Source organism: Balaenoptera acutorostrata, chromosome 4, assembly GCF_949987535.1.
Source record: "Balaenoptera acutorostrata chromosome 4, mBalAcu1.1, whole genome shotgun sequence".
Lineage (NCBI taxonomy): Eukaryota > Metazoa > Chordata > Mammalia > Artiodactyla > Balaenopteridae > Balaenoptera > Balaenoptera acutorostrata.
The window spans coordinates 98,530,278-98,553,812 of NC_080067.1; the positions used below are offsets into that span (position 1 = coordinate 98,530,278).

Here is a 23,535-nt window from a genome sequence, read left to right on the forward strand (position 1 = left end):
TCTTTACTACATTGTGTACCTTTGCTCCTTTGTCAAAAGATCAGTTGACTATATTTTGGGGGATCTATTTCTGTTCCATTGATGTATTATATGTCTATTCTTCTGCCCATACCACAGAATCTTGATTAATGTAGCTTTATAGTAGGTCTTGAAGTCAAGTAGTGTCCATCTTCCAACTTTGTTCTTCTCCTTAACTATCCTGTTGGCTATTCTGGGTCTTTTGTCTCCATCTAAACTTTAGAATCAGTTTGACCATATCTAAAAAATAACTTGCTGGGATTTTAATTGGGATTGCATTCAATCTATAGATTAAGTTGGGAGAACTTTTCTTTTTCACTCCAAGTTTCTCCCTAAATTCCTACATATTGAGACTTCTTGAAGTGTGACTGTGGATAAGTATGAAATGATTGTACTACTCTTACACCATGTTCCTCATATAAGCATTTGTTATCTAAAAGGGAACAATGGTACAGTACTCCAAAATAGACAACATAAATCATTTATACTTATATTACAAATTACACATGAATATGTGTGCATGTAAATGGTTCTGTAATGGATAACTTCTGAATAATATTCTGCATAGGCTATTATTTTAAAGTCTTTTGATTTTGTTACGTTCACAAATGAATATGAGAAGAAGAACCAAGAGGATAGTTAGTAGCAGGAAAATGTTAGAATATTTTATTTAAATTCTATTTTATTAGAATGTTTTACTTAGCATATATTTTATGTGATAAAAGTTTTATCAATGTCCTTCATTAATTTTCGTGCATTTAGAGAAATGTCGTCCTTTTCATCATCCTTATAATACATGTATCTACCTTGTTCAGATATGAAAAGTCATTAAGTAAAAATCTTCTTAGAAATATTATAAAATTGACTTTGATTATCTCTGGGATTGTCAGAACTCTCATCTTATTAGTAATTGGAGAGGTTTTTTCTTGTCCTGTTTTTAATAATAGCCTGGCAGGGTTTGAAGTTTCTTACCAAATGTTTTGCCATTTCCATAATAATGGATCTTATTAAGGCTGTTATAAAATCGCTCTTTAAAAGGAATGGAGAAAATGAAGAGTGACTAAAATAGAATGAGTCCCTGATTATTATTGGTAATTGCGGAGCATGCTGAGATGGGCTTTTGACTACTTACTTCTTGGGCCTTTTCTCTCAGGATTTTCTGTTAAAATTGCAAATTCAGATTTCTCTATTCCTTATGGTAGTCATTCGCCTCCTATTCTAAGTGCTAAAGAATTCTGTAAATTTTGTCAGAAAAAATAAAGAATAGCATTTATTCATTTCATGAAGCAAAGGGTTTGGAAAAATTGATGAATATGTAGACATAAAAGAATCAAATGTGGTCTTTAAATTTCTAGAGCACCAGGATTTCAGCTTGTTAAACTTACTGATCAACAACCAGCATTAAAGAACTTAAGAGAAATTGTTAGTGAGACAAATAAGCTGGTGTGATGATAATACAGGCAGGAATCAAGGCGCCCAGCTTTTGTATTTTGAAAGACAGGCGCGGAAACGAAAAAAGATCATATATTCTGAAGTTCTGAGAGCAAGTGTAATACTAGAAAAAAGCGAGAATTACCTAAAATCAAGATAAAGGAATTATTCAAATCAGCTATCCTATAACTTGAAACTATGATTCCATCCTTCCCAGTTCTTGCAGTTACCTCTATATAAATGATTTTCTTTATATTGTGCGATAAATTCTGTAAAGTTAATTCTGTGTCCACATCCTGGTTTCTGCTTCCTATGCTTTCCTAGTTAATCTTTTCTTAGCTTTCCATTTCCTTGACCTAATCTAATAGAGTGGACAGATAGAGATGAAGGAGTGACAAAGAAAGGATTTCATGTAATGCAGTGGCAAAAAGGGTATGATCCTTTTAAGAATCCCTTGATTAATTTGCCTTTTTTTAATACTAATTCATTGTATTTATTCTCTAGAAGATTAAAATCAGAAGAGCAGTAGTAAAATCTCTACCATTAAAAAATTAGAAGACAAACTGAGAAAAAATTATTCCCCACAATTGAAAAAGATAGGGGTTCACTATCATAATATTATAAAGAGCTCTTTCAAATCAATGAGGGGTAAATAAAAGAGTATGGTAGATAATGGGACAAAGAACATAACATGAGTGGGCATGTGAAGCATTGTGTAAGACTTCTCTTCTCCTTAGACTTTCAAATAGGAAGGGAAAAAAATATACTTGGTGATTACTCAGATAAATTAAAAGTGACCTTTAATGTGACCATCTACTAAAAATGTTTACAAATGTTCACAGTTAGCATTTGAATTTTACCAGCAATGAAAGTTAATGCAAAGTTTCAATATTCTAGTTGCAGAATTGTTCACAGAGACAACAAAAAGGCTTCAGCAAGAAAAATGCATTATTATCTAAACGGCACTGTTAAATTTATCTACTCTTACATGGGGATTTTACTGTAATTTAGGAGAACTCTGGAAAATGAATAAGCTGTGGTGAATTTAGACCACATAATAAAGATAAAATATTTTTTGTTTCTTCACATACTCTTCACCTATTCTCCATAAAATCCTTCTGACTAAGCCAACTTACAGTTACTGTAATGCTTCAAAATGAATTAGTCTTTCGGGAGGGCAGTATAAAATCACCTTGAGAATACAATATGAACTGTTCTTTTTTTAAAAATTTTTATTTATTTTATTTTTGGCTGCATTGGGTCTTCGTTGCTGCGCGTGGGCTTTCTCTAGTTGCAGCGAGCAGGGCTACTCTTTTGCGGTGCGCAGGCTTCTCATTGCGGTGGCTTCTCTTGTTGCGGAGCACGGGCTGTAGGTGCACGGGCTTCAGTAGTTGTGGCTCGTGGGCTCTAGAGCACAGGCTCAGTAGTTGTGGCATATGGGCTTATAGCTCTGCGGCATGTGGGATCTTCCCGGACCAGGGCTCAAACCCGTGTCCCCTGCATTGGCAGGCGGATTATGAATTTTCTTAAGCAAGTTCTGCTTCAGATTACATTCACAAAGCTATAGAGAGTATGCTTGTCTGGAGGTAACTAGAAGTTCAGGGTTACTTCTGCACCACACACAGTGGTTTGGATGTCTGTCCAAAGATTTTCAATATACCCTTTCAATATCTTAACAGTTCACCCACTTCAAATCAAGTCCATCCCATTATTTAAACACACTAGGAATATGGTAACTGCTTAAATATTAAATTAGTAGTTAAACCAGAAGTCAAGTTCTAATGATGATGGTGAGCTGCTGGCTCTGTCAGGATTCACCTTCCTATTCCAGGTAATTAGGGAAGCAGGCAGGGAGTTGTGGAAGAAAAATGCTTGGAGGAGCATAGGTCTTTGCAGTAAATGCAACAAGCAGTGAAAAATTTCTCTGCAAGTAACTGAAACAGTGCAGTGCTCTGTAGTCTCTGTATATCTATGTAAAAATTATTTCTTTACAGGATAGGAACCATGTGGATAGCTTTGCTTCTTGAGTCTTTTTTTGTAAAGAATAATAACCAGATCAATAAAGGATTTTTATCAGGTAACATTTTTTCTAGTTCTCAGAGAATGTAATTTACCCTTAATGGGAATTGTGGAGAATTAGATGTCCTGTGACATCTCCTGATCTGATTGCTACGAACTGTGATGCACTTAGTTTGACACAAGGAGTTTTTTCTGTGCTGTCCGTGATCATTTTTGGATTGGTATTACTCCGTAAGGTTCAAATTCATGACCATGTGAGGCTCCATGACTTTTGGGGTAAAAGTCATGTTATTGTATTAAGAATACTGGCTGCATGAAAATCAGCTTATGACTCTACAGTTTCTGCTTTTTCTCCTTCAGTTAAGTAGGTAAGAGATATAAAAAAGAATCATGAAATTAATAAGAAAGGGGTCTTAAAATTTACATGTGAAAGTGCATCTGAATTTATTGACCTATTTTAAGTTATTTGGCATCTATTGAGAGAGACAAAGAATTGACAGTCTAGCAGTGTCGTGGCAATATTCAAGTATACCTGAAATGTGGTCTAGAAGCTTCTGCTTAGACACTCAAATTTATTTTTAAAAAGCCTTTACCAGGGGAAGCATAAGTCCCCTCTCCTTTAGTGTGGGCAACACATGGTAACTTCCTGGCAAAGAGTACAGTAAGGAGAATGGAAGAAAAAGTAAGTAACTTTATCGTGTAAAGCCTTGACAGTCAATACCTCAGCCAGGTAATCAAGGTCAACATCAACAGTGATGAATCACATTGATAGTGTAGACCCTTGACGTGATGTGGTTAAAGTGTTACTTTACCAACATGACCTTCCTTCCAGAAACACATAATGCTAGTCTAATCATGAGAAAAACATCAGACAAACCACAATTTTAGTAAATTAGAAAAAAAAGACCTTACATGACGTAACTAAGTGTGGACATGAACACAAATTTATTATCACATCTCAGTTAAGGACAGAATGGCTAAATCTTTCTCACTATTGCTAGAGTTGAAATTAAATTGTCAGTTGACATTGACTACTCTTACAACAGTAAGTAATGTTAGGGGGAAATGGCTTAAAAACAAGCTTAAAACTCCTTATAAATACTAGCACTAGGAAACAGATGAATATCAAAGCATGCTAGATTAATGTAGTAGGTATAAAAATTAAGCCTAGGTCTCCAAAGAGGTAGGTAGTAACTTAGCCTTGAAAAGGAAACTGCTTGATATTTCAGAACAGAATATTGTGATCCTAAGTGAGGCTATCTGGTTAATTAGGATGGCTTTTATATCGAATAGGAATCAGGTTATGTCAAACACACACACATACACACATACACACACACACACACTTCTGAAGCAGAAAGGGTTACACACATACATACAAATCAAAGTACTTGTTGATGGCTTTTTGGTGCTCTTTTATCTACCAGATAACATGGAAACCCTGTAATAGAATAGAAATCTATCAGATTTTTAGAAGTACAGACTTTCCTAGATTTAATTGTTTTTAAAGAAGAACATTTAACTTGAGGATTTATTTTCCATGTGAAGGCTTGGGGGAAAATATCTGGTCTTAAACCTGTTTATTTTAAATACACCAATTTTTTAAAAACCTTGTCTGATTTAATTGGTTTGTAGGAAAGTAGATTATGCACTGGATACATATTTTATATGGAACAAAATGATTTCTAAGTTCTAGAATGTATTATAAACCCAAAGACCTAAGAAAATTCTATAATACAGATAACCAAGAGCAATGTGCATTACTGCATTGCATGTTTCTCATAAAATGTAGACAGGTTTCTAGAAGAATGCCTGCATTTGATTGTTTTTAAACTACCCTTTTGCTGGTTTTTTCCTAGGCCCTTTCTACAATATGTAGGAAAAACTAATCCGTTTATTCTTTGCATAATACTGCTCTTGAGGGACAATGTGAGCTCTTTCGATCTACTAATCAGAGTAAACTAAGTGAGTTTATTTTAACAGATGTGCAATGGCAGATACATTCTCAAAACCAAATGTCTTAAGAACTGAAAGGTATGTACTTTACACATCAAACAGACATCATTCTCTTTTTATATTCTAGTGCACTGACAGGCAGAATTCCCCAGTCACATCACCGGGATCCTCTCCCCTTGCACAGCGAAGAAAGCCACATCCAGACCCTCTCCAGATCCCACATTTAAGCCTGCCACCAGTGCCTCCTCGCCTGGATCTAATTCAGAAAGGCGTAGTTCGGTCTCCCTGTGGCAGCCCAACTGGTTCACCAAAGGTAAATCAATTTTATTAGAAACATAGATAATAATTTTATGTGATGATTATTGATTGCTCAGGTTTTTAAAATTCCGTTACTCATATTTCTTATGCTCTTGTTTACGAACACCTTTGATGGGGCTCTCGTTTTGTTTATAGTGAGTCCACTATCATATTCCTTGCTTAATTGCTATAAAAGTTACATAATTATTCAGAGAGAGCACATGTCTGTAACAGCCCCCTGATTTGCTAAAATAAACAGCAGAGTAAGTATAGTTATTCTGTAAAATGGATTTAAAAGGTCATTATATGTATTAAAATAAATTGCATGCTCTTATTAAATGATATTTTACACTCATTTTCATAGTGTCTTGACAAGAAAAATGTTATGGGAGTATATTTGCATAGGGCTTAAGATGTGATAGATTATCACCCATGTTTCAGGGTGACTCAGAAGAGGGAATTATATGTACCTTTTATACCTGAAGGAATTAATTACCAAGAATTACAGTATTTGCAAAGTAATTGCATTACTGTTTAATATTAAAGACATAATTCTATCTGTACATCTAAGTCCACAGTTTTAGTTCTGTGCAGATTTTTTTCCAAATTTGAAGACGGAATATTTTGCTTTATTAAATATAAGATTTTAAATATTAATCCCATTCGGTAATATGCGTTATGGTCTAAAACTATTTGGAAGCACAGTATTTTAATAGTATTGGACTTTTCTACATTATAATTAACATGGTTTTAAGATCATATTAAGACTTTTTAGGATGTTATTTAGTTAGAATTATGTAAACACACATTTCTTCGCTAATATTTTCAAACAATAAAAGCACAAATCATTCATCAGATGAACTATGTAATTGAAAATAAAAACTGTGAAAGTCACATAGATTCAGTTCAGGAGCTTATACATACTTCATATTTCCACATAAGAATCAGACTGATTTTTTTTTTTTTTTTAAGATCCATAAAACTCAAGTAAGGTCTGTAAATAATGCTGCTCTATTATTTGTGAATTTTCACTATTCTGGTATTAACTGTTAAAGAACCGGAGCACATTTCTCCCTTGTCACTTGCTCTGTATTATAGAGGTGAACACAAAAATAACAAAACCAACATTTTCAGTCTTCCAAAGATATTACAAATCAAGGTGCTCTTTTAAAAAGTAAAACAACAACAACTTTGATGGTTTCTGCTGTCTCTCCTAAATCACAGAAACATGCAAATAAAATAATTAATGACTCATTATTATTTTAATGTCAACCAGTCAAAATCACCATATAATTCTGATATTCTGCTACGTTTTCCTGTAGTCCTTATAATCCTAACATTTGAGTCTACGTATTCATTTTCTACAAAGAAATCTTAATGAGATATATTTGAGTTTTTCATTAATTTTTTAAACTTTCATTAGTTGGTGATAAAAGAAACGCATTAAAAGATGGCACAGGAATCTAGTAAAGCCCTACTATGGCTTAGAAAACAAAAGCAATAGTATACTAGTCTGGAAGTCATTCCAGTGCATGGAACCTCTTTTAATTTCTTTTTCCTCTTGTGTTTCTTTAGTCTTCTCCTTGCATGGTGAGAAAACAAGATAAACCACTCCCAGCACCACCACCTCCCTTAAGAGACCCTCCTCCTCCTCCACCTGAGAGACCTCCCCCAATCCCCCCTGACAATAGGCTGAGTCGTCACTTCCTTCACATGGAAAGTGTGCCTTCCAGAGACCAGCCGATGCCTCTGGAAGCCTGGTGCCCTCGGGATGTGCTTGGGACTAATCAGTCAGTGGGATGTCGCCTCCTAGGGGATGCCTCTCCAAAGCCTGGGGTCACAGCGAGTTCAAACGTAAATGGAAGGCACAGCAGAATGGGCTCTGACCCAGTGCTTATGCGGAAACACAGACGCCATGATTTGCCTTTAGAAGCAGCCAAGGTAAGAAACACTCAAAGCTGAAGCTAAATAATCTGCTTATAGTCTTCTGATAAGAGGTAGTATAAAAGGTTGAGTGGTGTTTTTGTCACCTAGTGTGACACTTCCCTGCAGGTCTTTAATTATCTGCAAATTATAAATAATCAGAAGCTCTTTAAAACTTGAAACTAACAGAAGTCAGGAAGAAGGTTCTAAGTAATGATTTAATTTTCATATGAAGACACCAATTTGCCAGAGATTTATAGTTCACCTTCCCTTATTTCATCTGCAAAACTTTTTCCTATTAATGTTGTCAGTGGGAGAATCAGCAGTCTTTTTTATTTAACTCTCTTACTTCTATCTAATTTGAAAAAAAAGTTGTATGATTATAGCATATCATCAATCAGTCATTGGAGTTACTGTTGCCTGGGACAGCACACCTTAGGCAGCCAGGTAGAATGAACTTCTCACATACATAAAAACAACAGGTCCAGTTCATTGTTGGAAAGCAAGGTCTTTCTCTGTAAAACTGAAAGACTGTCACACATGTTGAGTTCTAACATGAAGGATATTACCACTGTCATTTATATGTACAGAAAAGAATTTAAGCATACAGGGAACCGAAGAGGCAGCAGCAGAAATCACTGAGTTTCGAACCCTCAGTGGGCCCCTGGCAGAGCTGTCCTGTAATGTTTCCTGGTATTTGTGTCCATGATATTTTTGACTCAGATCAGATCGTCACCATCTTCCTTCAGCTGAAGGAGGCTTTGCCTCTTTTGAAGACTGTAATATTTAAGTGTTCCCATCTCTTTTGATCTTAAGTTGTTATTTTAGGGGAGTAGACTGTTCCTTCAAAATAATAGTTTGTAGTTGGTGAGTTAATCAAGAAACAAAGAAGTGTGAAGAATGACATGTACTAAATTCCTGTATGTGTGTACACACATGCGTGCACATGCACATGTGTGAAGGAAAACTCTGTATAAGATTTAATTATTAGTGATATTCTAGGGTAGCCAGGATAGCAAGAGTCAAAACTGTCTACTCAGGCACTCAAAACACAGGGGAAGAGTGGTGGTGGTTTGCCGTAACTCTTTGTTAGTGCCTTGTTGGTACCTGCAGGCTTTCATCTATTATAAATATGAAGATCTGTAAAGGTTTTCTTCAAGGTCATGCAAAGGTGATGTAAATGGAAGAGAAAGCACTTATAAAAGCATTTTTATAATGTTCTCTGAAAATGGAGAGCTTATCTTCAAAAGTATGTTTCTACAACCTAGAATCTTGATCAGAAGGACCTGCCTTTTTTTTTTTCCAGTGATTTTTTTCTTCCCTTTAGTCTCTATTGCTTTTCATTCATACATGATCACACTTGCCTTAAGGAGAGTGTTCAGAAGAGCTCCGACATGAGTGGTTATATCTTAGCAACATATTACAATTTATTTCCTGAATGGACTTCAGAAATACTTAAAATATAATAATTATCTTAGGCAATTCATTGAAGACCTCTTGTTTCAGGGTTCTTCTTAGATAATATGTTATACAGTCTTAGCACTAAATAAACCTGCCCTTCTAAGCCCTAGAATACAGGCTATTAATTTTTGTATGGATGGTGGTGGTTTTAAATTGGGGTTATAATTTCTTAGGTTATAGGTATGAAATTTTATTTTTATTATATTAACTATAGGTATGAAGTATTAGTAGTGATTTCAGTTATAGAGATTCCTTTACATGTTTTCTATGTGAACTTTCATGTCCTGATCATTGATACATGTTAATATCCCAGAGAACATTGAGTAAAGTGCAAAATTTATGTCTTATTGACAGCTGAATTTGTTTAGTTCTATCTAAATTAGGCTCATTAAAATTCATGAAGGTCTAATCTCATATGTTGTGTGTATTAGCATTGCAATGCTTATATTCTCAAAGTTAACTTCAAGTTACAACTAGATTAATATTTTAACCAAAATTAGACATCTAAGATTTCTCATTTCAGTATAGTTGTTTGACTTTTAAGGCAGATTATAAAGAAGGATTTATACATAATGTATTAAATGCTATAAAACAGACCATGTCTCCCCTTATTCTCCTCTTTTATTGTCTTTTGAAGGAAAAATGGGTCCACTTCAGTAGACCACAAGGTATATCACAGCTGACATAAAGTAGAAAAAGCCCAATTCCTCTTCTTATTTTACTGTTGGGAGACTTAGAGGCTAGCTTCAACCGATGGAAGACTGCGTCCATCTAGGATCCTGTAATTCTCAGTCTCTGCATGATCCTGGGTTGGAGTTTGTTTCCTAACTTACGTCTCTGTAGTTCCTCAATCCAGATTGATTTAATTACATATTTGTATGCACTTTCTACATACAAGACTCTCCTTGTAGTGTTCAGGATAACCAGAATCCCAATGTTCTCTCCCCTTACAAATTTAACAAAATGTTTTTATAGAAGAGGAACTGTTTAACTCCTTTAGGCAGAAGTAAAAATGATAAGGCAAACCTGATAGCTGCATTTTAACAAAACTAAAAATCTGATCAACATAAATCCACCAGGCTCTGGAATCAGACCTCAGTTTTACCTCCTGCTCTAGAATTCACTGGCTTTGTGGATGCAAGCAACTTACTACATCTATGCCCCCAATTCCACTTATCTCCCTTACTTTATGAAATGAAATAATAATAGGACCTAGTTTCTAGGAGAATAGTTACCCTCTAAATATCTAAGCCCCCATACCCCTTGGTTATGGAATAAAACCAAACTAGATGTGGAGTCTTAGTATAAGTTGTAACAGTTCATTTTCATTTAAAATAGTTGTCCTTATTTTTTTTTAATTTAAGACCCAAATCATTATCTCTTTTTCCCCTTCCTCTCTGCTTTTATTTAGCATAGTGCCTAATGAATACTCCACAAACACTCAATAACTGGGTTGCTGAGTTATTACAGTTAGGTTGATGACAGAGGCGAAAGAGTATATGCATGCTGGGGTTGGAGGTGGGCAGGGGTAGGGCAGGAAAGGGCTTGGAGGAAGAAGATGTCTATGGTACACTAGGAGGGTAGACAGTTCTTTTAATGTACTTTTCCAGCACTGGCCTTCAGCCAAAGGTTAAATGTAACTTTCTTGTTTAAAATAGGATTTTTTACTCTTTTAGAAAAGTAGTCATTTTCTATAGATAGATCACATATTCACAATAAGAGGGAGACAAGGGAGAAGGGTTGAAGAAGAAGGGGAAGTGATTTTTATTTAAAAAGACTTGTATATTAACGAAAATGTAAGTGTTACGATATAGTCTCACCCTCCATACCTAGTGTGTAGTCTTTAAAATTTTTTTTAAAAAAATGTTATCATGGGAATAAAGGGTATAGGGATTTAGATACTTGGAGGCTGATGTGTTATCTTCACATAACCCGTCAGTCTCTCCAAATGTAAACAAATACATTTTTGTGTCAAATAGTAACAACTATCGTTCAGACTTGTTTTCATTAAAGGAAATATCTCAAATTAAATATCATCTGCCCATTTTAAAGATAAGAAAACTGAGATGAGTGCTAAAAGTTTAACATTAAGTGTACATATGTAATACCATAAGGGGAATTCATGAAACTAAACATTCTATAAATAGGGTGAGGACTTGCTCCCCTTTGTTGTGTGTCCTCTGTCAGTGTGCCAGTTCCCGTCGTCCATTAGAACCATTTGCTCTTTTTATTTGCATCTTCCCTAGATAAATGGTAAGGGAAGCAAGGATAAATTAAATTCTAATTACTCTATTTGCTAACTGTAAAGAACTAAGGAAAAAAGCCCTCTAATGCATAATTAAAATGAAGTGTAAGAATTTTCTGTGACTTTCATTTACTCCCTTTTCTCTTCTCCCTCCCACCTAGCATAATCAAGGTTAGCTAAGGTAATACTTTACTTTTTAACATGAACCTGAAAGCTAAGAGTTGTTAGGTTTATTTACCTTGTTTTATTTTATTGGTAAGAGATTTCTTTCCTATAGGACTGTTTCCATTCCCTCAAATTCTAGCCACATTATAAACCTGTTCCTTAATTAATACTTTGTTGGCTAGATATTTATTTATTGTTGTTGGTTTGTTTAATTATTTTATTGCACTAAAATGTTTTAAAATATCATTGGAGACTTGAAATGTTATCTCCTTATATCTAGATACTAACACTGTGTCCAACTATCTTTATTTGTTCCTCTTAAAAGATTAAGAATGCTACTGTTTCTTATGGGATAAAAATGATCTCTGACTTACGTTACTTCAAGTGACATTATTCTAAAATGACCTTGTGTACAATAATCTGTTGAAGATGTTGCTAGATAAATACATAGAATGATTCCTCTTTTTGAGATTGTGGCTTTTGCTATTTTGGTGGAGAGGCACATGTTTATAAGAATGAACTTAAACTTATCTATGAATCTCAGGTGTTGTCTTTCAGAAAATAAGTCCTCTGTGTACACAGGTTTCATTTTTAATCTAATGTGCTGAAGGATAAATTATAGCGATATTTTTGGTGTAGTGTATGTGTGGGCTTACATGTGTGGGACGGGGGAAGGGGGTTGTGTTTGGGGTTTTGTAATTAAAAAGATTTTTCTTAATTGTGCTAAGATTATCACAATTGTGTTTGTTTTCCCTACATCTCAAGGGTCCTAAATGCTTTAACCTTAATTTTTAGACAATATCTGAATATAAGAAGATATTTCAAACTTAAAAATTAGGATGAAATGTTATCTTGAGGCACGTGAAAAGTATTAATCCAGGGTAACCTAGAGTAACCTAGAGTTTATAATAAACTTTGTGATAACTCAGATTATACTTCTTCCACAGGTAGTATAAATTCCCCTTAATGTATTCTTATTCCTTCAGCCTCTTTCAGTTAAATGAGTAGGATGTTCAAGACACTGTGGCAAATACAAAATGAATCAAGCACAGCCTAGTGAGGATGAGACAGGTATATAATTAAGGGATGAGGCATAGGAGAAGCATCCAGAATATATAATGCGGGATGCCCTAGGGGAAGAAACATTCCAATTGAGAGGCAGGTAAAAGAAGGAATAAAGAAAGCTTCATGCAAGAGGGATCTGTAGACATTAAAAGATCAGTAGGCGGTGTTGTTGTAGACATGACAGGAAGGAATAGCATGGAGGTGGGAAGGTAAGCACAGTGCAGGAAGTCAATTTTGGACAGACTCTAGGGCATACAGAGAGAGTAAGTATGGTAGGTAGAACTATGGCAATATAAACTGAAAGCAGTTACAGAGTGGAGTGTCTCATATTCTATACTAAGTTATCTTTAACTTGGTAGACAAAAAAGAGCTTTGAAAACTTTTTTGGCAGAGGAATGATAGGATCAGAATATTTAAGTTGGTAGCATGTCCAATGGAATTGTGGTAAATTTGCAACAGTGAACTAGGAAGGCAGAAGAAAAAGATGTTTCCTTAGTTGAGAGTTTAAGAAGGCCTGAATCAGTGAGATTTCAGTGTGAACTGCTTCAGTTGATACTATCAATCTACACATTTGAGGAACTACTGTTTTCTCCTATTTGCAAAAGGCTTTGCAGATTTCCAGAGGACGTAAAATATTTATTTTTGGCTCAAAAAGTTGTGACTTACTGCAGTCTCTAAAGTAGTTTTAGATAAAATGATTTTGTCTAATGAAACGGATGCAGGTGGGAACATGGAGTTCAGAATGAAATAACCGTAAATCTTGTCATCCAGCCACTTTAGATGAACAGAAACATGAACGTCATTTTAGTACCTGCATTTTTAGGTCCTTTAGACACATGTATGTATGCACATATGTATAATGTAAGTCAGTCAGCAGTCAATGTTCATTTGAGCCCTACTGTGTGTAAAGCATTGAAGGAATGTCCTATAAAATGAGGAAATTAGTCTTTGTCCTGAAAAAGATTCATGTAGAACTAATACAACAGAAATTGTTATTCCCATAGCTCCCTTTTATTTTATAATTGCTGAAATTTTACTAGGTATTCAACAGTACATTAGATACTTGCTCCTATTAAAACAAATAATTGCATATAAACCCATATTACATTTCCCAGAATGAATTTTAAATGTGTTTATGACAGAAACATCAAGGAGATTTGATTGCAGAAATCATACATTGTATCCATTCTGGCAACAATTGCACAGGACTCAAATTAAGGATGACTTTATATGCCCATTATACAATGAGCACGTGCAGTTTGACACATGTATTTGTTGGTTAAAAGGGATTTTTTTATGTTAGAGGTTTTCATTGAACTGTACAATAATTAATATCTACTGAGACATTTCTTTTCTCTAGCAAAATCGAAAAAACTCTGCCTTGTTCTGTTATTTGGTCCATAGTCAGAAACCCTAAGAGGTATTTTTGTCATAGTGTATCTCTAGTGTATTGAATTTAATGAGAAATCAAAGTTATAGCACAGGACTTATTTTTAGAGTGATACTTTAATGCTATAAAATTTATATTGTGTAGCTTTAAATTGCAAACATTGATATATTTCAAATGGATTCTTTAAACATGTTCCTTTTCTTAAGTTGGTAGGGAAGGATATGGCCTTTTCCATTTTGCACTCTAAAGCTTCAACACCATTTTAGAACTGAGGGGTGAAACAAGAAATTGGTAGGTCATTGATTGGGTTATCTAGAACTATTCAAGTTACATCACATCCTTTTTGCCAGAAATCAGCCTACACCTTTTAAATATGAACTAGTAAAGAGTTTGGGAAAGAGCTTCATGATAAAACCCTAATGATTAAAGGTCTTAAAATATGTTTAATCTGTCTTTGCAAAGTTACTGTTTTTTTCTTTTAAGTTGCTTTCATCGCAAGTTGTTGGATTAGTTAAGAGCAGTTATTCAGACAGTTCCCATATGTAACTGAGCAATCTGGAAACCAGAATTTCCGAATTCTGAGTAAACACTGGCTCTCTATGGTACCTTATGAGCAAGGTAACAATTTTGGTTTGTGTTTTTCACACACCAAAAATTATGTTTAAAATTGCTTGCACTCTGAAAGCCAGACCAGGTCTCTAGTTACCAGCAGTGCTGAAGCTTCAGCCTTGAAAGAACAAAGGCATTTCTGATTATACTCATGTATTGTTTTATCAAGAAGTTTAGAAATGTTCTGTTAACCCCAGAGAGATATAATTTAGAACACTTTTATTTGGGAGGAATTGAAATAAGAATTGCACCAGTGCTGCTTTTTTCTTTATTGAATCCTTACAGAGAATGCTAACTTTTCAATAAAAACTGATCATGCTTGGGAACTTTTACTATTTATCTAGTTGTCTATATGATCTGTAGAAATTATAGCATCTCCTCTCAATATGTTTAAGAATCAGGTTGTATTTTATTTTTTCACATAAAAAATGGTGCTACTTTCGGGTGGCGGTAAATAATCACTATGGTGCTCCTAACTCTTAAGTATATTATATGATATTTCACTTGTTCAAATAAACTGAAATTATATGTTCTCTTCAAAATTATAGATTGTCTAAGAACTGCTATTGTTTTAAGGTCCTCCAGAAGTTAAATTCTAAACTAACCCTTTGATTTCCTTTAGGTCTTTTCCAATGGTCACCTGGGAAGTGAAGAATATGATGTTCCTCCCCGGCTTTCTCCTCCCCCTCCAGCTGCCACCCTTCTCCCCAGCATCAAGTGAGTTTTACTGAATTTGGAGATCAACTGTCCATGCATAAAGTTGTTATAAAGAGTGGTTTTGAGGTTCTCAGTACAGAAAGTACAGGGGTGAATATGCATCAATAAAAATGAACCAGCTGGATTTTTAAACTAAAGTACCAGAAATCGAGATCCTTTCTGATTCTTTGCTGATAACTACAGCATTTTTGAGACTTACTTACACTCTGAGATTACACATAAAGCAACAGAGAAAAAGCTAAGTCTTCCCTGCATCCAAGAAGAGGCTCAAGTAGCACAATGAGCTCTCCTTTCCAATTCATGTCTCTTCCTTAGAGGTATCACATTTATCCCACTACCCAGTTTGACATCATAAAATAATCTTTGGTTCCTCCAGTTTTCTCATTTCTCAAATCCATTCCGCCACTAAGTCCTGTTGATTGTTCTTTGATTGTTCTTTGATTGAAGCTAATCTTCCCCATTGCCCTGGTTCTGGCTTATAATGGGACAACTGAAAGAGCCTTCTACCTAATCATATGATATGATCTCAGAATGGAATATCAATGGATTTTAAAGCTAGAAAAATGAGTTAAACTAGGTGTCTCATTTGAAAAAATGGGGACACAAGAAGCATATCAGACAGTTAAGGGATAGTGTCTATCCAAATCAAACCTGGATAAAACCAAGTCTCCTGATGGCCATTTTCCTACTCTATATTAAATCAGGCTGCCTGTCTTTCCTCCAGTATATTTTATTCAGGTAGCTGATTTAAATTCTGCTTTCCCCAGATCACTTTCCTACTCAAAGCCCAACATTGTTCTTTCTTTCCTTCTAAATTAATTCTATGCTCTCCTGCTATCCACAGAATTTTACCCAATTAAAATATCATTCAGGAATTCCTAATGCTTGCCCTCTAATCTTGTCTTAATTTTTTTTCTGGTTTTATGAGTCTTTCATGCTGTTCCTTTCTGTGCACCAAGTTTTCAGAATCTTTATTCTAAAGTTCCATGTCTCAGGCTCTATTTCTGTATGAAAACTTCTGTGACTTCAGTCATAATGATGGTAATAAGACTGATTCTCTTCCTCCTCCTAGAGTTTATTTTCTACACATTTAATTATGTACTTTGCTCTACTGTTTTCTAATACTAAAGTGCCTCTCCACATTAAAAAGATTATAAGGTTTTAAGGGCAAAACCCTTTTCTCGTAATCTCTGCTTCTCCCTTAACACCTTACTATGTTTGCTGTTTAATGGTATACTGATAGTACTTGGTTGCTTGGTGGATTGACTTTATCATCTGCTAAGATCCTCATTTCTAACTGAAAGTCTTAGAGCATCTTCACTCCTTCCTCTGCTGGTCACTGGATGCAAAAGAACGATAAGCTAGATACCAGCTCCCAAGAAATTTACCATCTACTTTAAAATAAAGTTAACGTACATGAAATCACAAGAGAACATTAGCCACTAAACTGTATGCATCTAACTTGTTAGTTTTTATATAAACTTGGAGAATAGACTATTATAGACTTTGTAAGTCAAGGATGTCTTATAGCGAGGATGGAAATTTCCTGAGTCATGGAGGATGGGCACAGTTGGGAAGGGGTGTGCATGAGAAAAAGCATGAGTGTGAAATTTGACATCATTTAGGGGGCAGTGGGAAACTAAGCATTGGACCATTCTTTAGTGGCCACTTTTCTTGGAGCTGCCAGATATGTAGCAGACATAGAAGTCAGAAGCAAATATATATATTCTGTGTAGTAGGTTGTACATCACTAATAACATATGATATTGTAGCACCAAATGAACTCTGGATATTTGTATATGTAATTAAAACATCTAAGCTCAATTACCTCTAATTCAGAGAACATCAAAAAACAAAGTACATGAAATCTTGCTAATTGGAGATTAAAATTTTACATTCTGTTTATTAAATTCATATTGGCAAGTGGGATAAAAGGCAGAGGTTACCATTTGCTTCATTTATATTTAGTATTAACTGCTTGTTTTTCTATAAATAAAGAACAACAAATTCATAGTAAAATGCCTTTTATTGATATTTTTCTAACACTTCAGTTTGTATGTGTACCTGGATACACTTTCACCCCATTTACTCTTGATTTTTTTCCCTCAAACCATGCAGTTGCTTTACTTAACCAGAGAAATACTTTAACAGTGCATCCTTAACAGCAAATTAGTTTTCTATTTTGCATGCTGCAAATTAACCATAGTTAAAATTACAAGTGCTGGCTTTTAGTGGCATGTTTATCTCTCCATTTTGTTTTTTATTCTGACATATAGGTAGCAGTTGTTCATTGTAGAAAATATGGAAAATATATAAAAGAAAGAAAAAAATTAAACAAATACATAAATATAAGCATTTACATACCCCAAATATCAATGCCCAGAGTTTTTTGGGGTTTTTTTTGTTTTTCTTGAATTTTTGAATTTTATTTGTTTTTTTATACAGCAGGTTCTTATTAGTTATCCATTTTATACACATCAGTGTATACATGTCAATCCCAATCGCCCAGTTCATCCCACCCCCACCCCACCGCGATTTTCCCCCCTTGATGTCCATACGTTTCTTCTCTACATCTGCGTCTCAATTTCTGCCCTGCAAACCGGTTCATCTATACCATTTTACTAGGTTCCACATATATGCGTTAATATACGATATTTGTTTTTCTCTTTCTGACTTACTTTACTCTGTATGACAGTCTCTAGATCCATCCACATCTCAACAAATGACCCAGTTTCGTTCCTTTTTATGGCTGAGTAATATTCCATTGCATATATGTACCACATCTTCTTTATCTATTCATCTGTCGATGGGCATATAGGTTGCTTCTATGACCTGGCTATTGTAATGTAAATAGTGCTGCAGTGAACATTGGGGTGCATGTGTCTTTTTGAATTATGGTTTTCTCTGGATATATACCCAGTAGTGGGATTGCTGGATCATATGGTAATTCTATTTTTAGTTTTTTAAGGAACTTCTATACTGTTCTCCATAGTGGCTGTATCAATTTACATTCCCACCAACAGTGCAAGAGGGTTCCCTTTTCTCCACACCCTCTCCAGCATTTGTTGTTTGTAGATTTTCTGATGATGCCCATTCTAACTGGTGTGAGGTGGTACCTCATTGTAGTTTTGATTTGCATTTCTCTAATAATTAGTGATGTTGAGCAGCTTTTCACTTGCTTCTTGGCCATCTGTATGTCTTCTTTGGAGAAATGTCTATTTAGGTCTTCTGCCCATTTTTGGATTGGGTTGTTTTTTTAATATTGAGCTGCATGAGCTGTTTATATATTTTGGAGATTAATCCTTTGTCCATTGATTCGTTTGCAAATATTTTCTCCCATTCTGAGGGTTGTCTTTTCATCTTGTTTATGGTTTCCTTTGCTGTGCAAAAGCTTTGAAGTTTCATTAGGTCCCATTTGTTTATTTTTGTTTTTATTTCCATTACTCTAGGAGGTGGATCAAAAAAGATCTTGCTGTGATTTATGTCAAAGAGTGTTCTTCCTATGTTTTCCTCTAAGAGTTTTATAGTGTCCAGTCTTACATTTAGGTCTCTAAGCCATTTTGAGTTTATTTTTGTGTATGGTGTTAGGGAGTGTTCTAATTTCATTCTTTTACATGTAGCTGTCCAGTTTTCCCCCAGAGTTTTAACATTCTGACTTTTTTTTCTTTTTAGACTTTTTTTTTTTACATGATTTAGATTACATTGTAGAAATAATTTCATGCTCTCCTTTGTCACTTAATATTTTAATAAGCATTTTTCTTAATCATTTATGCTGTACTGTATTTATCATGGAACCAGCATGGAATTCTGAAGTGACCATTAAAATAAAATCAGACTTGGTCCCAGACGTGACTCCAGTATTAATATTTGTCTGTCTTTGAACAAGGTAACTTCTCTGGGCCTCACTTTCTCCATCTGATAAATGAACGGATCTGTTTATCTTAAATGACCTCTAAAATCCTCTTGAGCTTCAACCTTTTAGGTTCCATGCAATGTTTTTTTAAGGGGTACTCATCTGTAGTATTAATTACATATGAATACTTGGCAACTTGAATGCTCATTTATAATTGGTTGGTTGCATCCCATTTTTGAAGCCAGTATAACTTGGGATTACTGCTCTGGGTTTTTTGTTTGTTTTGTTTTTTTGTTTTGTCTACTTCAACTTCATTAGAGTGTATAACCAGAGTACAATGAGAATAGATCTTCAGCTCTGGAGGGGCATAGAATACAGGTCTTAGCAAAATGTCACAGGGAAATAGGGATGTTGGATGTTCAAGTGTATCGTTTCTGTGTTAGCGTCTTAGTACATGTTTCAAAATTAGGCCAAAGCGAAATAACAGATTGCTACCCAACATAGACTTTGATAGTTTTCACAAATGTTGAGAGCCCCAGTGTTGAATTCAGTAATGTCAAAGCTAATATTTACCTTTAAAGCTATACTGTGTTGTTATTAATATTTACTGAAGTGTAATTGTTAAATTATTTGATGTTGCTCTGATTCCCATTAAATTGATGGAAGAGGCTACTCTGTGATAGTGTTTTCTTTCTTGTAAAACAGTATGACTGCAATTATATGACTTTTATTGTGTAATTTATCTGGAGACCTAGAAGAACATAGAATTTATTTTAAAAATATATTCTGTCGTAAAAGTAAGCTGAAACTGTAGTAGTGCATATAGGTTTACTTATTTTTTTTCCTAAATGGTTTCTACTTAAGATGATTGACACTTTGCTATAAATATAAATTCTTAAAAGCTTGAAATACGGGTAATCATAATTTTTTAGGGGAAGAATGAAAAAATCTATGTGGATTATTTTTATTGTAGTGTCAGTTTTTACTAAATTATATTTATCTTGAAATAAGTTGATTTTTCAAAATTAAACTAAATGAAACCTGAAACAGTTAAAAATATTTATTTTACTTAACACAAGATATTGGCCAATAAGCAAAGGAATTATTGTAATAATGGAATAATTACTTCAGGTAAGATAATGTTCTGGAATGCTGAGGAATGTCATTTTTTAGAAGAATATTTTTCTTGTTCCTTGTCTTTTAGAAATGGACCTTTTGTACTTTTGACATATTAATCTTAAACTTTCAAATACATGTGAATCAATATTACTTAATATTTTTGTAAAAAGGGTTTTTTGTTGTTGGAGGTGGTGGTGTTGAATGTTGTTACAGATTTTTTCTAAACAGATAAGGTGCTGATAGTTTAAGCTCAGTGAATAGAGTATCCAGGTTTTGCCTAACTATCCTATTTTCATTCAGTTGCATACTGACTGGAGAGTCAGAGTGAACAGATAAAATCCCATCCTCATTGGAATTTGTGCTCTAGTTAAGGAGAACAGCAAGTAAACACATAACCATAGTATATTGTCAGGTAGTGGTAAGGAAAAATAAAACAGGAAAAGGGATAAACAGTGATTGATAGGGAGGTTTATACTTTAGATGAGGTCATCAAGAAAGGTAATATTGAACAGAAATCTGAAAGAAGGGAGCAAGCCATGAGACTGCCTGGGTGAAGAGCATAAAAGCTAGACAGTGAGGCAAGTGAATCCCTTTGGCATATCTGGAGAACAGCAAGAGGGACAGTAGGACTGGGGTTGAGTAAGGTATATAGGAGCTAAATCATATACTGCCTTTAAGGCCATGATAAGAACTTTGGATTGGTTAGTTTTAGGAGCCATCGAAGGTTTTGATCAACATGATGACATAACGCTGGTTTGTGTTTTTAAAGAGGGTCACTGGCTGCTATGGGAATTGTCTTTAGGACAGCTGAAGTGAGACCAATGGAGAGTGTAGTCGTCTGATGTGGTGAACCAGTAAGAGGTGGTCATGGCTTTGGGGTGATGGCGATGGAGTTGTTACACAGTCCACTTTGGGTTGTATTTTGATCCAACAAACAGTACCTGTTAACAAATCAGATGTCTGTGAGGTACAATAAATCAGGGATGATTGATTCTTATATAGGTTTTTGCTTAAAGAAACTGGGTGAATGGGTTGGTGCCATTTGCCAGAGGGAGGGAAATTGGAGAAGGAGCAGGTGTGGGAAGGGGGCAGGGGTGGTAAAATTACGAGTTAAGGATCTGTTGAGTTTCGGTGCCGATTACACACACATCCAAATAGTGATGTTGAGGGGACAGTTGGACATACCATCTAAGCTTTCACCTTTATATTATATTCAAGTAAATAACTTCAGTAGGTACTATCTAAAGCTGATAAAATCATTTCTCCATGACCAGTGCCCAAATGTAATTAGATTTGTTATACTCTTAGACATATAAATGTAATCCTAGAAGTTTTTTTTTTTCTAATATAGGAACTTACATATGAAAATATCACCTTAAAAAACTATATCATTTACCCCTGAAATGTTGATATTGTAGAAGACGTATTTAGAACATTTCTGTGTGGTGAAAATTATAATAAACATTATCTATCATTATCATAATCTAAAACAAACTAGAAATGTGGATTTGTGAATGCAGCCGCAACTACTGCCAGTGAGTGATCTAAGAGGTCCACACCGCCAAACAGCATCAGCATCTGTGCCTGCGTGTGTGTATGTGAGAGTGGTTGTTTTTAAATAAATAGTGGCCAAAATGGTCTGTAGATAGAAAGGTGCAAAAGACAAAACTAGACCAATTTGACTGAAATGGTCGTCAAGTTCTTGGGAGAAGGGAAGTTTTGTTTTGTTTTGCTTTGTTTTTGACTGGGGAGTGAAAAACAGAAAGAAGAGAAAAAAGCACTATGCCACAGGAGCTATTAAAGCAAACATCACATTGTAATTTTTAAAAACTTAAGAGAAAGAAGCTTGATGGAAATTTTTCATCTTATATACTGTGCACACCAGGCTTCATTGTTTATGCTTTAATGGCAAAAGAGCAGGGAAACATGTTCTGTTATTGTTCACCTGAGGATTTGTATAGACAATACACACTTCACTTTTACATTAATTCTGTTTATGTTCAATGATAAGAAATTAATTTCATTGATTTAAAGAACATATGGTAGAGAACTTTAAATGGAAGATCCAGCTGTAATTAAGAGCTACTCTTTTCTTAACCCTAGTGAACAGTGATGCTCTTTTGTTAATTTTTGAACCAGCTTTCATTCAAATACCTTAAAATATTTTTAAGATTTGTCAAGATGTTGCACTAGTTTTGTTTGTTTTACCTTGGGTAGATAGAAAGGTGAACTAATATTGAAGATGGCAGTCCTTTGTAAGTTACAATTGACATGATGTGTATGGGATAGTGTGGGATGGGTCCATCTTTTCAATTTATTCATTATGATCACTATGGCATTCTTCTCTCACTGTGTATCATGTTTGTGCATTTGGTTTTGACCTATTGATGTGACTCAGTATTTGAAACTCAGACTTTATTTTTTCTGCACATTCTTATTGATTTATAAATTTTGTTCAAATCTCCCGTGGAGCAGCTTGACCATCCTAACGTAGGTTTTCTAATGTTTAGTGGTGAATCCCTAGAACCTGCTTGTGGACACACTGATGACAAGAATTGAGGGCTGCAAGCATATCATTTTAAACTAGTCTCAATAGAAAGAGAAATAGTGTGTGGAAAGGGTACAAAATAAATACTATGGGTATTATTTTTCTCCTTTTTATTTTAGTATTATAATTTCTAAATTCAGATAGAATTGTAATCCCTCTCTCATCATTTGTGGGAAAATGGCATTTGGCGGATGGCTATAATCTGGGTGCAGGAATGCCACTAATTCCACTAATCTTTCATTTTCTCTGACTAAAATCTAAAATGAATACTGATATTAACACTAATCCCAGTAGTCTGACAAATCTGTTACTTGTAATTTACCATACAACTGATTTATGATCACAAATAATTAGGTAGCCTTACACAGAATTGTGAGCCATTGGAATCTATTTAAACATGCAATCTAAATTATATTCCTTATACTGTCTCTTTTTTGTCCCATAGAGGCATAGTTTGCCATATATTCTCCACTTTTCCATGAACATATTGATCTGTTCATAGAAAATGCATAGGGTTAGAATGAGATTCTATTTTCACATTAAGTGAGAGCATCTTGACATATTCCACCATATTCAAGCATTCCTTGTTTCTGTCCACATTTCTCTGTAGACTCAAATAGAATTAGGTAAGTGATTTGAAGGCCACTAGGGATATTAAGCATATTTGTTTGTGAAAGATGCTTATCTGCAGTATCTTAAATGAGTTAAAATGAATTTTT

At 34.6% G+C, this 23,535-nt stretch overlaps 1 protein-coding gene across 6 annotated transcripts in view; it reads left to right on the top strand.

Moving 5' to 3' along the window:
- Nucleotides 1-23,535, top strand: part of CBLB (Cbl proto-oncogene B) — a 208,975-nt gene that overhangs the window by 149,775 nt on the left and 35,665 nt on the right. For all 6 annotated transcript variants that reach the window (XM_057545481.1, XM_057545483.1, XM_057545480.1 and 3 more), the window contains 3 exons: nt 5,552-5,737; nt 7,297-7,662; nt 15,202-15,296. In XM_057545481.1, coding sequence (XP_057401464.1) covers nt 5,552-5,737; nt 7,297-7,662; nt 15,202-15,296 — 647 coding nt within the window. The remainder of the gene's footprint in view (nt 1-5,551; nt 5,738-7,296; nt 7,663-15,201; nt 15,297-23,535) is intronic.